The sequence below is a fragment of the Schistocerca americana genome, chromosome 6, assembly GCF_021461395.2.
Source record: "Schistocerca americana isolate TAMUIC-IGC-003095 chromosome 6, iqSchAmer2.1, whole genome shotgun sequence".
In the NCBI taxonomy this organism is placed as follows: Eukaryota; Metazoa; Arthropoda; class Insecta; order Orthoptera; family Acrididae; genus Schistocerca; species Schistocerca americana.
The window spans coordinates 198,134,305-198,149,836 of record NC_060124.1 but is presented as its reverse complement, the minus strand read 5'-3'; the positions used below and the strand labels follow the sequence as shown (position 1 = coordinate 198,149,836).

The window sequence follows — 15,532 nt, the reverse complement described above, 5'->3', positions numbered from 1 at the left end:
GAGTTATCTATTTTAAAGTACAGAAATTACGAAGGACTGGTTTATTTCTGTTCTAAAGTTGAAAGTTTACGAACATAGTTTTGTAACAAATACACTGTTTATATTATCGAAGGGTGTTGCTGAAGTAAGAAAATAGACTGCTGCCTGTATCTGACAAAATTCATACTGTATCTGTCAATATTCATACATTTGCAGTTCCCCAGAACTTGAATTTCTGTGTAGTAAGAATTACCACTGCATTCATTATAAATACATTATAAATCATTATTCTTAAGACTATTTAGGTTTTTTTCCCTTCAATTTCTTCTCTTATTGGGGCTGGGTTGTGTCTGCTAACAGGGCTAGTTACATGAAATTATAGGTGGCAATTTTGGCACAATGCATCCTTCTTTGCGACATTTGTTCATCTTACCCATCACATTGGCTAGACTACCGGCTATGTCATTGAAGTTGGGGTTTAAAAATGGTCACCAGACACCAAACTGCGAGAGAGAGAGAGAGAGAGAGAGAGAGAGAGAGAGAGAGAGAGAGAGAGAGAGAACCTGCACTAATCAACCCCCTCCCCCCCCCCCCCTCCTATTGAAACTCTGCTACAACTGAAGCCATGTGAGCAGGCACACAGCTCTGCAGCAAGAAGAAATCCCTCTCCTTCCATGGTTGTGAACGAATCATCCGAAACCACTTGCATTGCTGATCCATGACACCCAAATACTGAGTATTTACACTGGTGCCGATGAGAATAAATTCCTGTGGACAATGCCATGAGCGTAAAAAAAGGTGATGAGCACGATCTTCAATTTTGATTTTGTCATTCACACGTTCTTCGGTCATGGTGAAAAACCAGAGATCCATTCTGCACTTTGCTGTTTTGTGATAGGTTTATACTGACAACACTAAGCCTTATCATCCATGTTGAATTTTTCCAAAAAAGAATTGTCTGAATTTTTCAATTTCGATCAAGTCATGGCAGAAGTCCCCGCATCATAATTTTTGTTCGCGAGTCACGGTGTGTGGGGCAATCTTTGTACACATGTTTCTATTCTTAAAAACATTCTTTAGAATTTACTGACCACTTGGTTTAGAGATGTTCATTTCATCAGCAATATCTCTGTATAAGAGAGGACAGTCAGTTTTTGAAAGCTAATGAATTTTCTCAGTGATTCTGTTGGATGAACTTCAGGTGGGACACCCCCACCTCAAGAGATACCAGTCCTCCTGTAAAAAGTTTGAACCACTCAAACGCTCAAGCAAGACTTAAACAATTATCACTGTAATCCTTTCTCATGGCCTCAAATGGGTCTAGCCATTTCAGTGAGTAAAAAGTGAAATGAAATCATTGGCCTGTTGCTCTATCGTGATTTGTGGTAATAACACACTACACCCACACATCCACTACTTAATAATGCATGCTCACAACTGACTGGTCGAATTTACATACATTGCTTACTGTTCTAAGTTCAAGCTGCTACTGTAGTTATTACACTGACGTCACTTACGACACTACGACTAAAATCAGTTTCTCAACTTTTGGACACAGGGTATACGTAACGTGGTCCAATATACCTATTTTTACATTGTTCCAGACTGCAAAATCATCTTTACAGGAGCACACTACAAAAATCATGCAATACAGGATAACTCCATCCAACTGTGAAGCACTGTGGAGTCTATGTTATGGTTTGAATAATGATAACATTGCTTTCATTATGAACACACCGAATGCAAAAGTAAATTATAAGTTATAAGGTTTACAAAACTATATGAGCGAAAATGAGAATTTATAAGCCTAGACCATGATCAAATTCACTAACTTATCAAACATTCACTAGAACTCTTGTTACACACACATTTTATACACACCAGACTAGTTTCAACAGCAAGTTACACATTACTAAGTTCAACTTTTTCTTCTACTGGTACGTCCATGACATAGTGCAAAATGGAATTGAAATTTTTTATTACCAAGTTACCAAATAAGAACAAAGTAGAATAGATTAAATTAGGAAAACTGCATATCAGGATGAGTACTGAGTGATTCTGAGCGAAATGTAAAAAACTGCGCTTGAATCTTAATCACTGTGGGATGTCAGATTTAAGAACCTCAATTTTTATCATCTGGTACAACTTATGGAACACAGTTCCATGCATTTCTTGTACAGGGTGTCTCAAAAGAAAGTTTATATTTGATGTGTCAAAATAAAACAGAGTTTGAAGTCTGTCAACAAATTCAATATTTATTATAGAAAAATGACGTTTAGGAACTTATTTCTTAAAAATTGTGTAATTTAAATGGAATCCAACACACCTACAGCTCTCATTTAAACAATAAACAAAATTTTGCATGGCGGCCTGGCATGTAGACACTGGGATGGCTGCCACTTTGCTACAGATGTTTTCTTTCAACTGGTTCAGAAAAGTCTGATTATTGACATACAGTTTAGATTTGACATTTCCCCATAAGAAAAAATTGATGGGGTTCAAATATGGACTGTGTGGGTGCCAATTTATGTCTTGTTAGGGAAAATTTCACAAACTCTAAGTATAGCCACATTGGACGTACGTGCTGGGTTCTATCTTGTTGAAACAATGTTCTTTGGTTACAAGCTGGAAATTTTTGCAATTCAGGCACCAAAAGGTCTTTTAACATTGTCACATAACATTCCGAATGCACTATAACTGCTCGTCCTTGAAAAAGTAAGGGCCCATTATTCCTCAAGCTGACATCCCAGTCCATACAGCAACTTTTAGTGAATAAAGGGGTTTGTCATGCTTCTGTTTATGATTTGTTGCACTCCAGTAGTTACAATTTTGCTTACTGAATTGACTGTTCAGGTGAAAACATGATGATGATAAATGAAGGGCATTCAAGTCTTATCATTAATGAACTGCAGCCTATGTCTGGCACCCTGCACCAAATGGATTTTGTAAGGTTCCAGCGATGATCTATGCACATTTAAAGAATTTGCACACACATGAATCGAGAGGTTACAATTGTCACGAACAGACCAATTTACACTCTCCACGGATTTGACCATTCTTGATGGCTACCATTGTCCAGATTTCAGTTCGGCCAGTGTTGAAACGGTCTCAAATATTTTGATCCATTTCCAAATACAGGGAACATTTTGAGCATCCCTTACATTACATTATGCAGTCCACAATCACTGCAAAATTTTCTCCATGCTAGTCACCAAAATCACTGTTTCTGTCAAATTCTCACGCAAAGAATGTGTGGTCTGCTTTTGAGAAATGCTCCATATCTACAGAATTCCTAAAGGCTAAGCAAGCAATGAAAATAACCCCCACTCTCCTCCGATTTGTTGTACATGTGCAGAGATTTCTTCAAATATAAACTTCCTTTTGTGACACTCAGTACTATCCAAATATGGCTTCAAATATAAAAGATGTGAGAATGAAGAATAAGAAGGGAGAAAGAGAAAATATGAACATGAAGAAGAAGAGAGGAGGAGGGTGATAAAAACGATATATACCTTGGGTACGTATCAGACAGCTGATGCAAAGAAAACTGAATATATCAAAGAAAGGGTAAACTTGAGGGCTTTGAAATATCTGAAATGAAAATCAAACAATGGAAAATCCAGTATGGAATAACAACAATATTATGAAGAAAAGGATAAATTTCTACTCACCATGTAATGGAGATGGTAGGTCATAGACAAGTACAACAAAAAGACTGCCAAACAAGTGAAAATCAAATTTATCATTATCAAAGCAAAACTCTCGACCACATAAGAGTACACCTTTCCTTGCTGTTACTTTCGATAGAAGCACTATATCTAATCAATAGAAACACTATATCTAACATTTCTTTTGAAGTAAAAGATATTATGAGCAGTACAGCGCTTCACGAACATCACATTCATACTGTACCATCAACTATGACAAGTATTATGTTACTCCTATATTCTTAAATTTTCTCTTTACTCGTTGAAATTGTCCACAAACCACACTAATCCAAACCAGTTCATCTGTTTTACACTGTCCATATAGGGAGAAACGTTTGTGTGGAAAAAAATTTATGTGCATTTATCATCATACCATCTTTATCTTCACAAAAATGTAACACACAACAGAAGAATAAGATAAATTTATAAAACACAACTTATGAAATGAAAGAGGAGTACAGAAAGTCTTATGTGTTGCTTACCTCTCCCCAATATAAATTAGGGGGCAATTCAGGATACTTGTCCAACACATCATAGGCAACATTCTCCATGAACCAGCTGAATGATTTGCAATTAAGCTTTTTCTTCAGTGCAAGCTGTTCAGTGATATCACCCATGTCCAAGAACCGAGCCAGCGGTTCTCTTGTATAAAAAAATTCTTTGTATCTGTCATCAAACCACGTCTCAATAACACGTTTGTAGTTCTGAAAATATATTAATGACAACTGTAAACTGGCATCCTTGGAGCATCTAATAAATTAGGAGTATGTCACAAACAAATCAGATCAATTCAAACTAAACATACTTTACTGTGATAGTACTTTACACCAGGTATTTTTCCAGAGTACCTAAAGCACTCACGAGTTGTGCAATTACTCAAGAAAGGCAATGCAGAGAGTATCTAAAACTACAGACCAGTTTCACTCACTGTTCACATTCTCTGAATAACTGAAGCAATCATGAAAACTAAACTAATGAGTTACATGAATAAGTACAACATTTTAACAAAACACAGATCAGTTCCCGACCTGGGAATAATACAATACTGATCGTTACAGTGTTTGCAGAACTGCTACTTGCAGCTTCTAACAAGGATGTTTTGTGTTAAGAGGCATACTCTTAGACTAATCCAATGCTTTTGACACTGATGACGGTAAAATACTACTACACAATGCTATTTTGTCAAGAACTGACCTTCCCTTTAATAACTTTTTTACATTGTCTAAAATCACTGTGAGGCACAATTACTTCTAAACAGACATTGTATCCCACCACGTTTTGGTTGCAGGGAACTGCTATCGCACGGAAGTTTCATCGTATGGGAGAATAAAAAATGAAAACTATATGTAACAAAAATGTATCTCAACATTATCATGCTGTCCGATGATGAATCTGTCGGTCTGAAACCAGTAATGGCACCATTTATACAAATAAATAGCATTATAAAATGTGGCGGTTGCTGTTATCTTCTCTGCAAGAATCAAACTACTACACAAGCCAAAATCACTATGTGTACGAGAAAATGCAAATGAGTGGTTCAGTCTTAAATGGAAAACAAGGTCTAAAAGTTAGAGAGAGTTCACTAGTGTGTAAATGGTATGTTTTATTGAAACAACTGCCAGACAAGAGATATGTAAACACAGGTATTCCTCAGTTAGTGTATCAGGTTCAATCTTCTTATTAATGAACAGTAGAGCCTCATTTAACTGGACTAATTTTTGTCATAAGTCATTTGCATAATTGAAAATCTGGATAAATGTATGTATGAACAAAAGCAATTTTTGTATTATCTCAAGAAATATAACCTACTTTGCCCACGTATGGTTAACTTTCATATACATTGGCGTACTTTTATCTTTCTAGGTTTTATGTTAAGTGTTTATTAAAAAAAACCACAAAGTTATTATTATCAACAGAAATCAATGTTTATTAAGAGGTAAGAGACATTGTCATACATACTTCCTTAAAATTATTAAAATACTGCAACCTTAATTGTGAAATACATAAAAAAGTAACAAAGGACAGTCGCTGTAGTTTAATTTTGTTTAAAATACTTGGCAATTGTCACCTGACATAAAAAATTATTCTCTTCATTGGTGTTACATCATGAATTCAGTGTAGTAAACTCATGGTATCACACACGGTTTGTTTTTGGAACCATTTGAGAACTGTTTGCAGGGCTTGAAATGCTTGTGCATGAGACGGTCCTGCATCATTTTCTGCACCAATGTTTTCTTCTGTTTTCTGTTATTGTTTGTTTGCCTGCAATATGTTTTCAACAATTTCATCGTCCTACATGACCTGAAAACCTTATCATTACTGTCTCAAGTGAGCACCCATTTTATATCATTGGCATCACATTCCCGGCATATTTTTATGTTTATCATTAGCTCACGTGTATCTTCCAAAATATATTTCCTTTGGTAGTCTATTCCAAGCACTGTTTAAAGCCTCCCTTTCAATGAAATTCCACGCATCTACACCATGTAACAACACACTTAAATTCATTTGCTAGATAAATGACAAAAAATTTCTATATTATCTTCATCACAGGTAAAAACCTGTTGTTTCCAAGTCATTTTAATGTGTCAGTAACTCTTTGTTCCATGGATGTAGTAAGGACTTCACGTTAGAACGCAAAAATTTCTACTGCAAATATGCAATTTTCTCTCTCTAACAGGATGGCTTGGCTCCTTATCTGATAAGTGTTGTCATATCAGTCAATGAATGTTCTGTGTTCATCCATGCACTTTTTTGGTTTGTATAAATTAAGGAAACCCTGATATTTTTGAAGCATATGGGGTTTTTTGATTTTCCAATGAGGGGAAAAGGCATTGTATGGGTCCCAGTAACGTTTTGCTCCAACTAATATTGTTACTCAGTCTTTACTAGTTTTATCCTAGAGCTGAACTCTCACTGAGATGCTAAAGGTTTTGATGATAATGGTCTCCAATTTAATCCAATTTTATCAGTGTTGTAAGCAAAGTCCAAGTCATTGTCTTTTTCTTCCAATTCTTTTTTTAAAACCATCTTTAAAAGAATTTGCTCCATCTTGCATTTCCAATTCATGAATTCCATGATGAGATTTAAGTCTGCACGACCATCCATTACTTGCCACAAACAATTCATTCCTACCTAGAGTCAGCACCTATATTTTTGTTTAAGTGTAATGCCTTTTTACAGAGCAAAGGACAAGATATCAGTTGCCCTGTTAACCTATTTTTTTCTGGAAAAAAAAAATTTGTGGTGTATTTCAAAATTGAACCACTATTCTTCTTCTTATTGCAGAAATAACTACACCGTACTTACTACGTAACTTACAACCAGTTTCTCCTTTTTCTTAATGAATCAGTAATGTTTATTTTAGCTTAAAGCGATAATAGCACTCTCTCACATTTTGAACCTTGCAAGTGTAGCTTGCAACCCAGTGCAGCATTTGACAACTATCCAACTCAAACAATAATGACACATTCGCCGTCTAATTGAAACAGTAAAGAAATATGCAGGGCAGAGATTGCATAGGGTGTGGGCGGGTAGTCCCAGTGTGACACGTCCGCACACACGGGGTCTAGATTACAAAGCTATTTGCTTGTGGTCAACAATCCAGATAATCAGGAATCTGAGTAACTGACGCCTGGAGAATTGAGTCTCTGCTATGTATCAATGACTTAACAGACAGTATAAGACGTGAAGAAAAAGTTCTTTTTGTTGATAACACCAACACTATAGTCAACCCCATAAATCCTATTCAAGAAGGCAAATGAGACCTCCAATGATGTTTACAATTGGGGAATATGTAATAAATTAACATTGACCAAAAAAGAAAACGAACAGTTTGCACTTCAGCATAAAAAGGAAAATCAATTCTGTCATATTAAGGATAAATGATGAATCTACAGTCTGTGTAACAAACGCAGTTTTTAAGGATGGTCTGTTTATCAAATAAGATGGAATGGACACACAAAGATATTGGCAAAAACAATGTCAACAGCATGTTTTGCTCTTAGGGTTCAATAATCAGCCAATGTCTTGTGGTGACATACTATTCTTATGTACATTCAATTCTTAACTATGAGATTCTTTCCTGGGGATCAAAACCACAAAATTAACATAATTTTTGAACTGCAGAAAGAGAAGCAGTAGTTGGGCTCACTACAATGAACTATTAGGAAGAAAACAAAAGGTGGCTACCCTTATTATACCAAGTGAGTACATCTATTATCTGTTGTGCATACTGGGAAAAATGTTATGATATATTTCACTAATAGTTCTATATGAAAATCGTAGGACAAGAGGAAATTTGGACTTTAAGGGAGGGGAGGGAGGGGGGGGGGGACACCATCTACCAGGGAATAACACTGCATACTAAAGTGCCCAAGGAAGTAAAAAAACACTTATTTGAAAAGTCAGCTAAAATAATTCTTCATATGTAATGCATATTACAAAATCAAAGATTAATTAGAGAATGCAGGGTAGTGGTTAACAAAAGGCAATAACTATGATTCATGAAAATCTTTTAATGTTTTACAAGAAAATCATGTGCTAAGATCTCCAGTGCATGACAGTATTGCCTTGTCATTTTCCTTAATTCAACATCTCACTCTTCATGGGGGGATGCTGACTCAGTTTTTTGAGGTGGGGTGAGGGAAGGACATGAAGATGTGCTTGGGGCACAGTGACATGTTTACAGGCTTGGATTGTTTTCCAAACAGACTGGATTTTGTGGAAGGGGCATAGCAGCATGACCGTATAGAGTGATGACAAGCAAAACCATGTTTTACATTATAAGTTATCTGGAGCAAAGTGTGTGTATATCACGAACAGTGCACAATAGGGACCAACTAAATGAGGCAGCGCAGTTGTTACGACACTGATCTCATATTCGGGATGATGGAGTTGCTCTGTCCGGCTATCCTGTTTTAGGTTATATGTGGTTTTCCTAAATCATTTCAGGCAAACATCCATGGCCGACAACCTGTCCTACTTACTTAATAATCTGTATGTATGTAAATTTTTGAGCTATTTATTTTTATTGTATTATGATGACAAACCCCTTATTATTTTAAGATGATCCTTGGATGAATGAATGAATGGATAACTAAATAAATAAACAGACAATTGTATTTCCCAACAACTCAACAAGTTTTAAAAAGGAAGGAAATGCAACAATTAAATCTGGATGTATGCCACAGTATAGTTCTTAATTGATTCCTGTAAATGTCCCTTCTCCCAACTCACAATGGTTTAGTGATCTGATTCAACTGGATGTGAAAAAGGAAAGGAAACATTGGATTTTGGTTCAAATGTGGATTTTCTTGTTGATGTGAAGAGTAGAAGCAAAAAGAAAAAAACACTTATTGTGTTTTCCTGTTTTAATATTTTCAGTGACATATCTAGATTAGTGATACACTGAGATTTCTACACTGATTCATTATTATTATTTAATACACAAACATGATTGGCAGTGGTTGCCTGAAATAATTTAAGCATAGTTTAATAGATCCATTCTTAGTTTCCTGGTTTCATTACAGTTGTGATATTAAGCAATATAAAGTAATAAAAAATACTTACGATGGTGATGAGAGGTCCTTTCTTCCGTTGAGCAAGTTTTCCAAAGTTGTATGGCATAAATCCACGATAAACATGCCCCACACGTGAGCAAGGAACCCATTCGATACTACCTCCACATTGCCAAATCTGCGTTACAAATCAAACACAGCTAAACATATTATGAACTCAAAACAGAATCACATGTAAACTTTTGTTAATGTACACTGTTTGGTATAAATATGACTACCTAAATCAGTATTTATGTATTTATTATTATTAATTACAAAGGTGTCAAAATAGCAAGCAGCAAGTAAAAGAAAAACAGAAACTGCAGCATGCCAGAGTTATTCACAGCGTAGCACAGCACTGAGTTGCAGTCTATGCTCCAATCCGCCTCATTCCACCTTGATAATAATTACTGAATAATTAATTTACTAACAAAAACTAATTACAGATGTAAAAGACAGCAAGGGAGGAAATATTTACTGAATAATACTGTGTATATAATGGATTTTAAGAGCTACTGTGAGCTCAAGTTAGGTGCCAGATGAGAGTGTGTGTGAAAAAAGAACACTGAGACCCAATATGAACGACTTTACAACTTCTCCCTTGAAAGGTATAAATGGCGTGGCCTCTGATTGACATTAAAGGTTGAGATTTGAATCTCTTAAGTTTCCAGAACATTGTGGCATTAATATAATAAAAAAACTCATCTGATTTGGCACGTCTATATTTCTGAAACTAATAAATATATACAATGGATTTTGTTTTCTGATGAACAGGAAACTTAAAAAAAAAAATTTCATAACTTTTCATAGGTGTTCAATATGCTCCATTAAGATGCACGGCATAAGCCAATGCGGTATTCAAACTGTTCGCACACTGCAGCATGTCTTGAGTTATGGCTTCCACAGCAGCTGTTATGCTATGTCTAAGTTCATTCATTGTTGTTGGTAACAGATGCACATAAAGAGTCTTTTATAAACCCCCACAAGAAATAATCACATAATCAGATCCATTAATGATGGCTGAACCATGTTCATGCCATCATCTACTGCTCTGTGCTGCAGGAGGATCCACACCATATCTAGTCACGCTGAAGAGTTATTACTGGCCCGCACTGCGCGAAATGTAGAAAACAAAATGCTTTCTGTTGTCCCAACACCATTTTTACTAGAACTGAAGTGGGCGCACACTACTGCTAGCTACCAGAAGCCACGTAAAACTCGAGGGTTTGATCTTTCCAACAGTGTGTTGTTCACACACGTATCCCAAATAACATAATAGTTATGATTTTTTAAAAATCTGATGATTCTTTTTGATACACCCTGTATAACAGCAGAATCCTTAGTTCACAATGCAGCTTCCCAGCAAGGACACCCCTTCACTGGGAGAATAAGAATGTTCATTTATCTGAGTGGGAGAGGGGATGGGATAGAGGAACACACAAAGAAATCTGCAGCTTTTTCTATATTTCACAAGAACTCTTTGGAGAGTTGGAGAGGATGAGACATTACAAAGGACATAAATGAACTTTATTAAGTTCTCTGGGCACTTGTAAAGAAAATTTATTAACAGTAACTGCTCATCACTTAAAGAAGGTTATAAGTAGGGGCCTTCTGAATTTTAGGGAAAAGGGTGTTGTGACTGGCACCCATTTGAAGTCTGTGTCCGAGTGCTCAATAGAAAAACTACTTGGCAGATACAAATATTTTGGAGCTAATCCCTACAATGGATACATGGTAGCTACCATACTAATCTGATGTTCTATTATGATGTATTACACCAAGGGCAGCTCCAGCATCAGTGAAGAATTCCTGCAGCTGATGCAAAGCAATCATTCAGTGTTAGAGATAGCTATGTGGCTCCACATTTGTAGTGCTTCAAGTTTGCATCTTCTTGACAATAGTATTTAAATTACTGATGGCCGCTAGGTTGGGATAAACAACATTCTTCTGAAAGTGCTCTAATACATGGTGAGATTTTGAGTTTCATGATTTAATACATTAAAACCCGTGTGGCAGGATCAAGAATAAACCAAGCAGTACCTTAAATTGTCAGTGGATTCCAATAGAAACAAAAATTTATGCCTACTGTGTAGTGCAAGGGTCAATCATATCTGGAAAACTGAATGCTCGGTATTATTCAGGTCAGTTTAGCTCTCTTCTTTGGTGCCATGCACAAGTCTAAATGGGAACAGTTTTGTTTTTGCATACTGTTTAAGGAAGCTACTACTCTTATAAGTAAATCATGTTTCCTTTCAAAAGATAAAGCTGTTCTGATTGGCACATCGATAAAAAAAATCTTTCCCTAAGAAAAGCACCGATTTTCTCCTCCTTCACATGTGCCATGGAGAGAGTGAACAATGTGGTCATTTTTGCAAATGACGAATTGTAGATAACAGAGATAAGTAAATCATCTCCAATTACAGGCTATTCATTTTTAAGGGGATGGATCTACAGTAAAACGACTTTTTTTTTTCACTCTTAAATGCCTTTCAGTTTGATTTTCATAAAGGATTTTCCACAGTGAAAACCATTAAGATCTAGCAAACGAAGTTCTTGATAGAACTAAACCAAAAGCTAATTTGATACCTGAAGTTTTCCGAGCAGATAAAATATTTCATGATCTTTTGGGCAAATATCTGGGACATAACTGCTTTTTCTTGTACTGTTATATACAACTCCAAAGGGATGATGTGTATCACTGTGTGTTCTTATACAATTGTGTGGATATGTTATTTTACTTGCAGTGCCGAATCATGCCGTGTCTTCAAGATGGGACCACAATTGCAATAACTTCATAAGAGAAAGTACCTTCATAGGCGCAAATATAGAAGTTCCTAGAATTGCAACCTACTTCAGAGAAGGACCAAGTCTTTGGACAATATAAATGATTTTCACAATAGTTATGATGTCGATCAGGCAAATGAAATGTTGATGACGATGTTTGGTTTGTGGGGAGCTCGACTGCGTGGTCATCAGCACCCATACAAAGGCCCAATTTTAACTCAGTCCAATTTTTTTTTCACAGTCCAATCTAGCCACTGTCATGAATAATGATGATGATGAAATGATGAGGGCAACACAAACACCCAGTCCCCGGGCAGAGAAATGAAATGTTAATAAAATGTCATTCAGCCTTTGGACAGACTTCTACGTAAAGGTTTATAATCAGACACTATGTTTTGACAGAAGCTTGATGTTATCCAGCTGAAATTGTATATGTTTATGGAAAAATAAGCATTATAAATACAGAAATACATGGGTATATTATTCGAGGGAGTTTCCTTACAGCGACAACTAAGTAGTGTGGAAATTAGGTCTGTTGTAGCCTTACACAAGACCATGGGTGAGTGGCTAAAAGTAAGAAGAAACAATATTAAATCTTGATTAAATAAATCATGCCCAATGAAATGGAATGATGCTTCCTTTTGTAATTTTGATCTGAGAATCTTCAAGCCACTGTCACTGACTGACCGCTTCCTTTTGTAATTTTTATCTGGGAATCTTCCAGCCACTGTCACTGACTGACCATGAAAGGTGAGCCAGTTTATTAACTTAGACTCATAACTAATTGGCAGCAAGTTTGAGTCAAACACAAAACCATTACTTAAGCATACACTATCCACTTTATATTTGTTAAGTAGTATTTTTTTTTAAATGTAAGGGAGACACCATTTGCAACTCTCTTATCACTTCTGGTGATAAATTTAAGTTAGATTACTAAGTGGAAGTGCTTATTCTGCAGTTTTCAAACCAATGATGTTCTGTAGATGTGTTGACGATACATTCATAGTGCAGCACCATTCACAGGAATTTCAAGGTAACCATGAAATGAGAGAAGACTGGCTGTTTACCATTTTTTGAATGTGTTGGTTTGATAGATAAAGGTTGTTTCTCTATGGTATTCAGTGTACAGTAAACCCATCAACACGGATTTATACTTGCGGGGCATTCAGCTATGTTTACACTTAGTACATTATGAGCAAGTGCTCTTAGAATTTTCAGAGCCCATGTAGGCTATGATGCTGACAACCTCCAGGAAATCAGATACATCTGCTGGCTGAATTTGAGAAACACTGATGTTTACGTTACATTAAGAAATCTAAAACTTCAGACTAATCACAGGAAGTGGTAAGAGAGTTTGCAATATCTATGGATTTTCTTCCATGTGTGGCACACGTTTGTTTGCGATTCTGGCAATTTTCGAGAAGAACATGGAAAGTGCTCGAGTCCACCTTACAAGACTGCAACTGTTTTACATACGAGAGAGAGAGTGATTTTACAAAAAGCAGAAATCCATAAAATTTCATGTCAGTGTGTTGTAATTGCTACATAGGACAAAGCATACAAACACAACAGCTCATTAAACACCAATGGCAGACCACTTGGAACATTCAAACAAACCTATGGTGCATTTCCACAGGCCATTCCATTAATTATGACAAGATTCGGATGCTGGACATAACCTCATACCTTTGGGATCCTACTGTCATGGAAGCAGTAGAAATCATCAAAGGGCAGGTCTACTGATAACTGGGATGAGGGCTTCCAATTGCGATGATTCATTATTTCCAATATTCTCTGTCACAAGAGGTAGGGGCAATGCAGTCTACATTCTATGTATATGGAAAGATATGTACCAAGTTTCTCATCCAGAAATCACATTTGAATGTTGTTTGTTTGCGAGATCAAGTAATGCCTTTTGTGTGGACACACAATTTCAATGCATAAATAGTTCACAAATTGAGGGCTGCTCAGCTAGCTATAGAGAAACACATTGGGAATCACTAGGAGAATTAAAAACAAACAAATAAATAAATTGACTGTAGAACAGACTGGAGCAGGACACACAGTAGTTGCAGCTGTAATGAAAATGGAATGCAAATAGGCATAACATGTAACCAGGTGAATACATGTTCAATGAACAAAAGAAGTTGGTGACAATTTCAAGAGAGAAGAAAAGAACAAGACAGGAATCTAATGGGAGCAGCATGTCTCACTGAAGACCATAATACATCAAGGGGTCCAGATTAAGCATTTCTGTAGTAGATTACTTCGTTTAAGTATCCATAAATTCTCTAAAATAAGTAAATACAATAACAATTAAGAAAAATATTATGCAAATTGTATCTACCACTTCATTCTGACCACATCACATCAATGAGTTTAAATTGCTTTTCAATATCAGATGTGTGTGTTTCTATCACACCTTTCCTAGTTGAGCAGTGGTCAAAATTTTAATACTGTAAAAGGTTTCTTGTGTATGAACACTTTTTAAATCCAGAAATTAATATCTAGGTTTCTGGGTCTTTCAAATACTTAATTACCAATTTGTTGTGCCTTTTTCACGAGTACAATATTACAGGATCCCTCTTGTGGAAAATCTGGTGGATCAGTCTCTATAAAATATGTAATATTGTGGTACAAATATTAACAGGCGATTTCAATTGCTCTGCCTACTTAAATCTCTCAAATGAAGATTATCATTACAACAATTTGTTAGATGACGATATGTAGGTGATTTTAGTTTTACAACTTGCCTTGAAAGAAAGTTCAAAGTTTTCACCACCCCAAACAAGCAGTCCTGGATCATACGCACCCAGTTCCAGAAAATATTTCCGATTTATTGCGAACAGACCACCAGCATGTGTTGGGGACCTATAACATATAATACACTGACAACTTTATGAAAAGAAAAACATATCAGACTACACTTTTTTCTCTTATTATTAAATGTCAAAGTATTCTGTATCTGCCTGAAATGGAATCACAAAACTATAACTATGAAATGTTGATATACAGGAGCATGGAAGCAAATCAGTTGAAACTGTTACAAAAAGTGAATTATACACACAATTAGGAAACCCATGGACACTCACTAATACTAATGACATGCTGAAACATCAGGCTATGCATTTCATTTTACATAAAAGCAAATACAATGGAACAATATCTGAGTTGCAAGTGCTCACATGCAGACGAATGTCCTGTGACACATATTCACAGACAATAATCAGCTATTGACAAAATTATTTAATTGGATGAATAAAATAGCTACTCACCACGTGGCAGCACAAAACGCACATAAAAGACAGCTGTAATTGGCAATTACTACCATTTTTTATGTGTGTGTTCTGCTGCCAATTGGTGATCAGAATTATTATCTATCCAATTAAATAATATTCACAAAAAAATCAGATAAATGTACCAGCTTCTGCTCTTCTTCCAGAATAAGTGCAATCTCCCTTCCTTCTTTCCCGCATCTGTACATGCAATGCAATGCATGCATGT

At 36.0% G+C, this 15,532-nt stretch overlaps 1 protein-coding gene across 1 annotated transcript in view; it reads right to left on the bottom strand.

Moving 5' to 3' along the window:
- LOC124620383 (N-acetylgalactosaminyltransferase 7) overlaps positions 1 to 15,532 on the bottom strand; it is an 82,086-nt gene that overhangs the window by 17,032 nt on the left and 49,522 nt on the right. Inside the window, exons 7-9 of the mRNA XM_047147057.1 lie at positions 14,782 to 14,899; positions 9,258 to 9,383; positions 4,169 to 4,390 (exon numbers count right to left, since the gene is read on the bottom strand). Of these exons, the coding sequence (XP_047003013.1) occupies positions 4,169 to 4,390; positions 9,258 to 9,383; positions 14,782 to 14,899 (466 nt within the window). The remainder of the gene's footprint in view (positions 1 to 4,168; positions 4,391 to 9,257; positions 9,384 to 14,781; positions 14,900 to 15,532) is intronic.